General features: G+C 39.3%; 1 protein-coding gene across 7 annotated transcripts in view; it reads left to right on the top strand.

The window, feature by feature from the left end:
- Dock4 (dedicator of cytokinesis 4) overlaps positions 1–12,315 on the top strand; it is a 406,102-nt gene that overhangs the window by 220,059 nt on the left and 173,728 nt on the right. For all 7 annotated transcript variants that reach the window (XM_029484743.1, XM_029484748.1, XM_029484747.1 and 4 more), the window contains exons 9-10: positions 8,502–8,583; positions 9,102–9,162. In XM_029484743.1, coding sequence (XP_029340603.1) covers positions 8,502–8,583; positions 9,102–9,162 — 143 coding nt within the window. The remainder of the gene's footprint in view (positions 1–8,501; positions 8,584–9,101; positions 9,163–12,315) is intronic.

Genomic DNA, 12,315 nt, shown 5'->3' on the forward strand with positions numbered 1-12,315 from the left:
AAAAAAAAAAAAAAAAAAAGTCTGGTAGTGGTATGGCTAGATCATGGTAGTTAAAGCTTTTAATGTTTTGAAAACCTTGATATTGATTCCCACAGTGGCTTTATCACTTTACATTGTCCCCACCAGTGTATCTGCGTTCCTCTTCTTTCCCTGCATCCTTGCTAACACTGGTTGTCATTTCTTCCTTGGTGGGCTCTTCTGACTGGTATGAGATAGAATCGTAAAGCAATTTTAGTATACTTCACCAATGGCTAAATTAAATTTGAGAAAATCTCTGTTCAGTTTGTTAGCCAACATATTATTGTGTAATTTAGGGGTGTATAGCTCTTTCTGTACTCTAGATCTCAGTCCCCTGATAGATGTATTGTTGACAAAGACTTTTTTTTTCCCTATTGTATAGGGCATCTCTTTAGTCTGGTGATTGCTTCTTTGTACTACTTAAATCTCACAAAATACCACTTGACAATTCTGGTGTTGTTATGATGTTGAAATCCTTTTCAGAGTATCCATGATACATATTTCCTAGGTCATTTAATTATATAGCATTTATCTTTCTAAGAATTTACCCAAGTGGGAAATTGGGGATTTTGTAATTAGAGTCATTGCTATATATAAGGCAGCCACAACCACTACCACCACCACCATCATCATCATCATCACCATCATCATTATTTGTAACTGTTTCTTTAGGGTGGAGTTTCTGCAGGTGCTGTGAAATGGTAGACATGTGATTGCTTATTTATCCCTTTAAGAGAGTTGTATTCCTCTTATCATAAAAATTTGTTGTCTTAGAGTGTTTTGTCCATTTTTTTATTATGCAAAGAAAATAGCATAAGGTAGTTTCAGATTGTGCTAAGAGGTAAAAATTGACTGATTTTGATAAGTCAACATTTGTAGTGATCTTAGCTATACTGTAAAAATATATCTTCTGATGTGACGTTCAGCTCAATCCTTTACCTGACAAAGCTATCAGATGGTTTGTTCAGTCTCTTCATAGATATTTATACAGAATCTAGCCTTGGATATTAACAAAAAAAAAAGCCTGTTGCTTTCTTTGGTAAGTGACTTGTTTTGCACAGCCCGTCTCCATAGGCTTCCTGTTTCCATTTCTTTTTACTCAAAGGATCACATGATTGTAATGCTACTTTAGTCTTAAAATAAGTACACTAATGATCTTATCTAGTAAGACTTTCAAAGAAATGGCCTGTCATTAGTGTTGGTCTTGTGGTTGAAGAAGAAAAGAAGAAAGTCTTTTTCTATGAGATAGCTTTGTTGCCTATTTGGGCACACTTAAGACAGCTATTAAAAAAAAATCAAAATTAGAATTGGTTAAGACTTAGGGCTCCTTAATATAACTAGATCTTATTCATGGAGAAATGTTTTCAACCACCCACCCTAATAAGTCAGGATCTCCTTGTTAGGCATTAGGCATTGCAAGAGAAAGTAATAACCAGACAGATGAAGGACTTCCAGATAAAGTGAATGAGTCTCTTCTCTTTCCACTGGGCAGTCATTCTCTTAGGATACAGTGTCTCCCCAGCCTTCATCTACTTAGGAGGACCAGATCCCATTGTCCAGAAGGGAACTCAGAGCTGCTTCCACGCCTCCTGCCCACTGTCCACAGTGACCTGAGGTAGCACTAGCACTACCTCAGCCCGTTATGATGATGTTTAAGCTCTTCCATTTCAAATGTTTCCCATCGAAGAAAGAGATACAGTTATAGCACTCTGTGTGGTATTGGGCTGGAGAGAGGAACTTTTTTCTCAGCCATTTGTTACATACCTCTGTAACAGAAGACAAACTGAGGGGAGAAGATGAAGATGGATGGGTTGGCACACACCTTTAATTCACTTGGAGGCAGAAAAAAGCAGGAGTATCAGGAACATGAGGACAACTTGGTCTGTGCAGTTCTAGGATAGCAGGGCAACACAATGCTTCAAAAATAATAACAATGGAGGAGGGAGAAGGGGAAGGGGAGTTGGAGGGGAGGGGGAGGAGGAGTTAGAGGGGGAGTTGGAGGGGAGGGGGAGGAGGAGTTAGAGGGGGAGTTGGAGGGGAGGGGGAGGAGGAGTTAGAGGGGGAGTTGGAGGGGGAGGGGAAGGGGAGAAGGCGAAGAAGATTTAATCTATACATGGGCAATGGCCAGGGAATGAGTAATTTTCTGAGGTGGTTTTGAATTTCAGCGTATGCAGCATCTTCACAAACAGTGCATTTTAAGAGAAGAGACTAAGGAAGGTATTGAATTTCTAAGGGGCAACAATAATTTGTGGGAAGGCAAATAAATGGCAAAGGGTTGGCTTGATAAAATACAGGTGATTGGTGTGGCACATCTGCCACTGACTCTAGGCCCATAAAGGCCTACTGTAGTCTTCACTGGTGAATACTGTACTACTGTAGAAGAGTAGTAGGGTCCCTTTGTCCTGCTTTTAGGCAGAGTGAGGAAGGACAGAACTTTCTGTATTTGCTGCTTCTTAACTGTCATTATTGTGGCAAACCTTATGCCAGGTTCTCGTGTTTTGGTGTAGCATAGTCTAATCTCTTAGAACACATCGTTGGAAGCATGCTGCACTGTTAGTCAAATGCATTTGAGATAAAGAGGAGAAGCCTTGAGACTTCCTAACACTTGAGTTTCATTGCATTCTAGAGGGAGACTTTAATGCCCATTCTGTTGAGCTCTGCGGTTGACTTAAGACATTAAGAATTTTCCAAGATGCTATGTTGAGGTTTGGTTTAGTTTTTTGGGTTGGTTTGGACAAGGCCATCATTTTCCCTTATTTTCCCAATTACCTTATAAAAACAGGGCCCTTTAAGTGTTTACACCACTTTATAATTGCTAACTTTCAGGCTGTAAATTAGTTTCAAGTAGCAGAACTATTAAAACTTTTTAAAAAGTGTTCTTTGTAATTTTTTATAGATTAATTAACTCATGATCTTTTGCACCATTTGGTTCAAACCAAGATATTAATCACTCCCTGTATTTTGGATAAAATTCAAGTTGTGTGACTTTGACAGGCATTAAATCCTCCAATCAATTTGATTATTATGTGAGAGGTGACTTAGATTGATAATATGAATTCATGTTGGGAAATGGTAATTTCCTTATAAAGTATAAATCTCTTTGAAATATAGGAATATATGTCATATAAAAATATCAAAATCCCTGGCACTGGTCATTAGAATGTTCGAATAGTATACTGGGAGTAGCACTTAATGCTATTTCTCAAGGACCTTCTCAGATTTGGCCTGGTGGCCTCCTCAACCTACAGCCTTTTTAACCAAAAGGATGGTGATTCAGAGTGGTTGAAGAAAACAGTGGAAGACAGGAAGACCCTGCAGAGAAAGGAAGGGGTGTCATAGTTACTTCAGTCCCTTAATGTGTTTCTCATGGCATAGTGTGTCAGCGTAAGGACAACTCTACTGAAGTATTCTGTTAAGATGCCATTTCCATTTGGAAAGGTCTCACTTAGGACCTCAGAATTAGTAACTCACCTGAATATAACATGAGTTATTTTCTGGCTTTTTTTTTTGAGCTTTATTTACTTTCAAGTATTTTTAAGTTTTATGGTAGTCTTTAAAACATTTATTCCTTGCGATACAGTCTTGCTCTTCTCTGTTGATTCCTGAATTACTCTGTCTTTAAAGATAGGGTACCACTGTGGATATGAGCCAAGGCTCTCCAGTCAGATGCTGCATGTTAAGATTGCTTCATCCTTGACGATCCATGAACCATTAGACAGCTTGGTCCGTATCTCAGGCCCCAGCTCTCTCATGTACCAGACAGGGATGGTAGTGCTTCCTACCCCATAGGGCAGTTGTGGGAATTAAATGAGATCGCAAAGATTAGATGACAGAATCTGGCACCAAGTACATAGTTTCCTTTGTTACTTTTCTTCAGGCACCCTGCCATGGATGCTTATTTATATTCCTCTTTCATTCTCTCTTTTTTTCATATCCTTATTAGAAGGTAGAGTATAAATAATAAATAAACATGATTTGTTCTTTATTTCCAAGGAAAGAATTAGTCAGAAGAATTTATAGTCATAATTTGTGGTGGCTCACATATAGAATTTAGGTGATTCTAAATTTCCCCAATGGTGAAGTTCTTCCTCGAGGAGCACACAGCAGCACATAATAAAGCCAAATAATGATTTTTTTCTCGACTTATAATATATCAGCCTTCGTTCCCAGTGTTCCTGACATATTCGTTTGTTTAATCTTTTAAGAAGAAAGCATTAGAAAACGTCATGTCACTGTAGTTGTTCTTATTGTCTTTTTTTTGAATTATGTTTACTTTTTAAATACTGTATCACACTATGTTTTATCTATCCCATTTAGTGTAATAAAGATGTAAAATGTGCATGGGGACAGGAGTAAATGAAGTTATCTAGAACATCTAGAATTCAGAGCTACCATGCACTAAATGAGGTGACTCTTGACCACTGGTCATGAAGTACCATCCATTGAACTGTTGCTGGGAAATTCTGTATGCATTCCTACTGTAAATTCACTTTTCAAGACTTTTAGGGAAAGAGGAAATGTTGGAAAGGGATTAAAGCTTCCAGCTATGGGAAAATTTTAGTTTTGTTTTGCCTTAAGAAGGCTGCTTAGCTTGCCAGGCATGGTGGTGGATGTTATTAATCCCAGCACCCGGGAGGCAGAGGCAGGCAGATATCTGTGAATTTGAGGCCAGCCTGATCTACAAAGCAAGTTTTAGAGCAGCCAGGGCAGTTACACAGAGAAACCCTGTCGTGAAGAAACAACAGAAACCAAATAATCCAAGAGTTGTTTAGTCTAATCAAGGACTGCCACGTCATTCGTAGAAGCTGAAGATGTGCATGTTGCTAATTATAAACCTAGTTCTAGTTGCTCGTTGTTGTAATAAGTCAGACGCACAACCTTTCTGAGGCAGAAAAGAATGGAAATTCCTTAACGAGGCATGCACATCCCTCATAAAACACTTATGAGTTTATAAACTAGAATCTCTCACACATCCGAGAGAACTGCAGTAGAAGCTTGCCTGAGGCAGCATGGCAGAAATCCATTTGTGTGTGGCCAATAACCTTTATATGAGACTGTCTCGAGACTTACAGATATGCTAGAACGAACTGGCTTTGGCTTGTTTGGTTTCTAGCCTGGCTCAGAAAACATATGTTATGATAATCTCTAAATGTGAGAATAGGGAATTATAGTTCAAAGACTCTGAATTGCATTACTGAAGGTAATTTTTTTCCTAAAACTATTTGTTGAGTAAGTAGTTGATGTATCACTAAAGCTGAAAGGAAACTCATTTTGTAAAACAGCACCATGTCATAAATGAATAGACTGTCTTTTATTGGACATGGAGATTTTCTGTCTGGTTTTTAATAAATTGCAAATGACTTATTGCTTCATGGTATCCATTTTGAACCTATTTTTATCTTCCCTCTAAGGCATGCTTAAGCTGAAGGATATGTTGCTGGCTTAGTATGTATTGATGTTCTTTCTGGAACAGGATATGATATAGTATAATACTTGCATAATCAGGATTCTGTCTAGACCGGTGAAATTAAATAGTGACAGAGCAAAAAGCGCCTCTTCCTGAAACAGAATTCTTTAGAAGATGTTTTTTATCCCAACACTGATGAAACTTACAGATAGCGAGTGTTTTTCTTTAAATAACAGGATTAACGTTGAGGTTTTAATATGTAAAAATGTCTGAATTTTTGCGTATTAGTTTTATTGATTTTTTCAGCAGATAAGTCGTAAGGTAGTGTGAAAATAAAGAGGAACTTCACAGGGAAGGCCATTCACATTATGACATGAGACACTATTTGCAACAGAGACCAGGGGAGGGCACTTGTCCCACTTGTGTTGTGTGCTAAGGTATTATAATTAGTAACTGCACAGTAGTGATAGATCAGTGAGAAACTAAGTAACTTCATCATTTATACCCTAAGACTGCTTAAACCTTAGCAGTTTTGACTAAATAAAATCACATATTTACAATTTTGGCAAGTTTTGTCTTTGTTTAATAGAATTTTCGTAGAATTCATGTCCCTACTCATATTTTCACTGTGAAAAACAAACTAACTTGTCAGGGAACAAATTTCAACTAAGGACTCCTTTGCAGCCTGCTTAACCAAGATTAGTGCTTTCTTTGTTCTTGGTGGCACATAGAAGGCATGGTAAAAGTTAGTTTGAAACCTCCGGGTCCTGTTTGACATCAGTGCCACGTGAATGTACCAGATACACAGATGACTGTGCCTTTTTCTGTGTGGATTTTCAAGACAGGGCTTACTATGAAGGCCAAGCTGTCCTCCAACTCATGTCAATCCTCCGGCCTTAGCCTCACAAGTGCTCAACACCATACCTGTCTATGTCTCCTCATACTAAGGAACTCTTTGGTCCATATCTGTGTAGAACGGAACAGTAATTTGACTTTAGTAGTCAAATGAGGAGTGAAGATTTTCAACAAGCATACCAGATACCGTTCTTAGTCACTCATTCTTTGATCTTGGACAAAACTTTTACTTTAGTTTGCCCATCAGCTAAATAGGTAACTGTCTTAGTCAGGGTTTCTATTCCTGCACAAACATCATGACCAAGAAGCAAGTTGGGGAGGAAAGGGTTTATTCGGCTTACACTTCCATGCTGCTGTTCATCACCAAAGGAAGTCAGGACTGGAACTCAGACAGGTCAGGGAGCAGGAGCTGATACAGAGGCCATGGAGGGATGTTCTTTACTGGCTTGCCTCCTCTGGCTTGCTCAGCCTACTCGCTTATAGAACCGAGACTACCAGCCCAGGGATGGTCCCACCCACAAGGGGCCTTTCCCCCTTGATCACTAATTGAGAAAATGCTTTACAGCTAGATCTCATGGAGGCATCTCCTCAACTGAAGCTCCTTTCTCTGTGATAACTCCAGCTGTGTCAAGTTGACACAAAAATAGCCAGTACAGTAACATAATAGCTATGCTTCCTGAGGGCTTGGTGAGTGTCAAATGAGTCAGGCCAAATGAAGAGCTTAGCAGAGTGCCTGATAAATGATGACTGTTCAAAGGATCAACCAGTAGTGTGACAATCATGATTGAGCTGGAATTCCCTTGTTCTGAGATAAATCTGCATGTCCTTCCTTTGATCAGATCTTAAGTTTGAAATAAAAATGAATGTGCTCTCACCATGAAGAAAGCGTGTAGTCCTTTTGAAAGGAAAGTATCATAACTGAGCATTGGAGAAGACTGGGTTCACGTTGCATGCTTCGTTGTGTTTGTTCTTCCCAGCATGCATTTCAGACTCACTTGGGGATTGTGGTTTCAGTTGAAACCTTGCAGCAATTTCTCTTCTTCCCACTGTATCAACCCCCTGCTCTGTGGAAGAAGCTGGGCTCAGAGGAATGGAAATGGCCCAGTAGAGTGATGTGTGTTGGTTGCCCTCTCATATGAGAGGTCAAGAATAGCCATAGTATGAGAAAATGATGAGGTTACCCAGGCAGCTGCATCTGTTAAATGCCTCCATCTAGATTTATATCACAAAAGGGAACAGAAGTGTGGTAAGGCCTTTATAATTTGAAACCCAAATCCTCCCATAGAGATCTGTTATGGCTCTCATTCTCCTCCTGGTAGTATTTGAATATTAGAACCGTTATTTAAGGCAAGGATATGGTGATGAATGTAATGTAATAGGTTCTGAGCCTTGTACTAATAATGCCAGATACCACATTTCCCTGCTTCTCTCCTAGGCTAACCCTGCAGTAGCCAAGACCACATATGATCATTTCACATTCAGTGGATATTGGCTTTGTGTTCTCTGCCTGGGGCAGCCACTTATTTGATTCTTCCACCAGAGATTGAAATTCAGTGGGGGATTTAAAGCTGGAGATAGTGGATGCCTTGATATTTCTTGGGTGGACAACCATTGTGATGTTTGAATGTCAGTAATTGTTTAATAAATTACCTTGAATCTGGCAACATTTCTGGCCTTAAATTACTGGCTGGTTGACAGAGTGAGTAATTTGTGTTTGCTATAAACATGAGTGACACTGTATTATCAAATACAGGCTCAGTGGAGAGTTTGAGATCTTCTGTTTATCTGTAGACCCAAGTAAATTCAAGTTTTATCCGTTGACACTTTCGCTGTGTTTTGAAGCATAAACACAAAGACCAAGAACTATAAAGCCATTTTTATTGTTACATTAAGCAACATGGCATAAATTATTAAAAGATCTTAAATGTAAATATAGGGAGGATTGGGCTCTGCTATCTCAAATCATGTGTTGGTTTCTACTGTATGGAGTAATAGCAGTGATGCTACTGACAGGAAACCAGCCTATTGCTGGAAAGGTTGATTTTGGGGTTTTTTTTTGCATATGCATTTATGCAGATACTGCTTTGCCAGTTCTATCAGAAATGAAGCCCATGCTTGTTGTATTCAGTGCTTTCCAATGCCGAGCTTTCAGATGCTGAACAACTAGTAAAGGCTAACTATGAAATAATATTCTAAGTGTCCGACTCTCTTTCTCTTATAGTGAGAGATTTTTCTTGAGACTGAATAGAAATGGGCTTCCCAAAGCCCCGGATAAGCCTGAAAGACACTGTTCTCTCTTTGTGGTAAGTGGGGTCCTGTGTTCATTGCTTAGGAGAATTAGGTTATTGATAGAGAAACCCATGACTCTGCGTAAATGGCTCAAATAATGCTGAGATTACAGTAGTGGTTAGAATTCTGATTAACAGCAATCACAGTTGCTTTGCTCCCTTCACTGAGATTTTTAGTCTGGCTAAAACACCTGTTAGAGTACCGGTGACCCTGGGTGACTGTTTCACAAGAACAGTGGTACCTGGGCCTAGCAAGGCATTGGCTATCTAACCCATTGTTCTTAAGTATTTAAAAATGGGTGAGTAAGAGATTTGATCAACAATTGTCTTTCTTCCTAAGCTTTTTTTTTTTTTTTTCATACCGACTAATCAGCCCCAGTGAGTTATTTAGACCTGGGTTTGAACACCGTCCTTCTGACCTTGTTCCATTGCTATGTGTATCTTTGTCCTTGTTCGTGAGAGAATGGAGAAGTGCTTGAGCTTTGCTGCACAGCATAGGAACTCTAAAATAACCAGGCTTTGTTTCTCGGTAGGACTTGGGTAGCAGTGAACTCCGGAAGGACATCTACATTACCGTGCACATCATCCGAATTGGTAAGTTGCAGACTTGTGACTCTTGGGAATGATACCCAAGGGGTTTCTGTATGGTTCAGTGCTGTGTTCTGTCTGGAATCAAATTTGCATCCCAGAAGCTAAGAGGTTTAGAATTATTCTCCAGGCCCCCTTGATCTCACCCTCAAATAGAATTTTATCTTTTCCAATATAAATTGTTAAATACTGCATTGTGCCTTATTGATTCAAACATGTTATATTTTTCTTCGAGTCCCAGTATCTTATACCATAAAATGAACTTTTAGAAGCTAAGTCCCCCCCCCCCCGCAAGCTTATGAAATCTGTGTAGCAACTAGCATTGCCTTTACCTCAGAGTGCTACAGAGCATTGTTGTGGAATATTGCATGAGGGAGGGGTTTGGAGACAGTAGATACTGTATGTTTTTCAGTTTGTGTGCTATCATCACCTAATTCAAGGATCTAAGAAACACTGTGGGGAAAAATGAATATGCTTCTTCATTAACTGTCAGCGCCCACTTTCTCAGACTTGATCTGATCGTGAAGACATTTAGATAATGCAGCATGTGTTCACATCGTGCACAGCGTCATCGTGGTAGGGAAGGGATATTCTTCTTCATTTTCATACATGAAATTCTTTTAAAAGTGGGGCCTTCGCCAGCACAGCAGCTCGTGAACGTGAGTGGTGTAGACATCACGGCTTTCCTATCAGGGCCAAAAGGCTGAAACTAAGAATCTGTTCCCAAGCCAGTAAAGTTGCTAGAGTACGTGGGTGACGGTGCCTTTGCAGCAGAGCAGCAGCTCGCCATGCAGGCCCGCAAGAGCATCATTGTCTTTGTCGTGTTGTAGTTTGTATATCTTGTAACCAAATGTTGCAATACAGTGGTATTTGGAGGGAAACTAAAAAGCATATTATATCATTCACACAGAGATTGTCTGTATTTTTTTTCTCACAAGAAATGTGTTCTGAAACTATTTTATGCTGTTTTTATATTTGAAGGATAGGGGAGTTGATTTTCTTGAAGTAAACTCAGTTTTTACTTACTTTGTTTGCTTTGGGAATGTTTTGTTTTGAAACAAGATCTCATTTTTAGATCACATACATCTAAAACTCACTATGTAGCCTCCAACTCCTTATCTTCCTGCTTCAACTCTTAGGTATTGTGGTTGCTGGTATGCTCCATCCCCTATGTTTGTGTGGGTCTTTAGCTTTTCACTAGATGGCTGAGTGTGTGAGAAAGAATTAGACTCTTAAAATAACAGGAAAGGTGATATGCTGCTATCTACTTTTGAAACTTGCCTGTAATATGATAAAAGGGAGGTCTGTATTATATTTTCTGGTGTGCATGTTTTTTTTTTTTAGTTTCTTGAATTTTAATTTACAGCCAGTTGTCAATATAAAATGTGTTTTAGATAATATGTTTGTGTAAATATTGGTCAAGTTCCTGTATGATCTTTTAACTCATTGAAGGAAAAAGCAAAGCTTTCTGGCATTGAGAACATTCTAGACCATATCTGTCAGTTTGGTTTGGTAGGATAACAATCATCAAAGTGTGTGTCCTTGGGGATTAGGGCCTTCACCACAAAATCACTGCCAATGATGCCACCCACGTTGGTACTGTAAAATCCTGGGGCATCCTCTCAAATATAGATTATTTTGTTGGTAATTATCCTTCTTTTTATTTTTTTAAATCTCCCAAGATTTTCATGACTATAACATAAAATAAATGCTGAAGTAGGAATTACCTACGAATTCCTATTCCCTATTGGGTCAAAGAAATCCTTGCAAAACAATAGTTATTGGTTCCACAGTTAGAAATTGATCAGAATTTAAACTAAAGTAAAACACTTGAGAAAGGTTAAGACTTATCTGGCAGTGTTCTTGATGCAGAGAAATTAAAGAGATTATTATCTGTCAAGGACAGATGCTTCTTGCTTTTTATAGAATGTCCCTTGTACCTGCTTTACTGGGAAAAGGGCACAGTGACCCTCACTGGCTGCCAAAAGCAAAAGCAATGTCTTCATTCTGGGAATTTATAGGCAGGTCTCTGATTTGGAGAGAATAGGAAAGAAGCAAAGGGAGATGTTCGTTTCTGAACTTCCCAGCACTGGGTTCCACCACCCTCCATGCTTCCCTTTCGGGCTTTAGCTGATTGGTCTGTATTTTATCCTCCTTCCTATATAGAGGATTTTCCTGGAAACCAACCAGAACTGAATTCTTATCATCAGCCATACAGTTGGGAACAGCAAGGCTAGCATCCAATTTTTCTGATATTGTGATTATATCAAGACCTTAGTCTCCAAAGCTGTGTTTGCCCACAGAGTCAGGATAGAGAATCTCAAACTGTGGGTTCAAGGACTAGAGAGGGGAGGACAACTTGGGTAAATCTAAGAATCACAAAGCTTAGGGCAGGGTCTTCTTTAGTGAGAGCAGGGCTTATCGGTCCCCTCCTCCACAGCATTTGCCTCATTTTCTATAGTGCATATACTAGAGGAAGATGAATAGTATGGAAAGACCTACTGACAGACACCAAACTGGATTTTGCCATCTTTTTTTTCTTATTTAACATTAGACTAGGGGCATGCCATGTGTATGTTCATATACTGTAGATTGCTGCTCACATGGAAAATAAAATATGGATCACTTGGAGAACTACAGACAAATTTACCAATTTCCTATCTTCTTTCATAGTATTTCATCACCAGCATGCTGTCTGCTTGTCTATAAGAATAATAATTGATAGTTAAGTGCCAATAAGTTAAATACCAATGTGCCGGACAGCCGCTGGTAGCACACACCTTTATTCCTACCACCCCAGAGGCAGAGACAAGCAAATCCCTAAGTCCGAGGCCAGCCTTCTCTACACGAGTTTCACAGAAAACCAGGTTTACATAAACACAAATACCCTGCCACAAGAGAGAGAGGGAGAGAGAGAGAGAGAGAAGAAAAACACAAAGCATTGTTCCAATAGCATGTATTAAAATACTCGACAAGTGTACTGGAGCGATGATTCAGTGGTTAAGAGCACTTAACTTCCCTGTTCTGGTTTCTTGGAGTACTGCAGCCATGTTGTACACAAGTAGACATTTGAGCAAAAACACCCATATAAATAAATAAAATCTTTAAAGGAAGAAAAGGAAAGGAGAGGAGAGGAGAGGAGAGGGAGGGGGAGGGGGA

This window comes from Mus caroli, chromosome 12 (assembly GCF_900094665.2).
Source record: "Mus caroli chromosome 12, CAROLI_EIJ_v1.1, whole genome shotgun sequence".
Taxonomy (NCBI): Eukaryota; Metazoa; Chordata; class Mammalia; order Rodentia; family Muridae; genus Mus; species Mus caroli.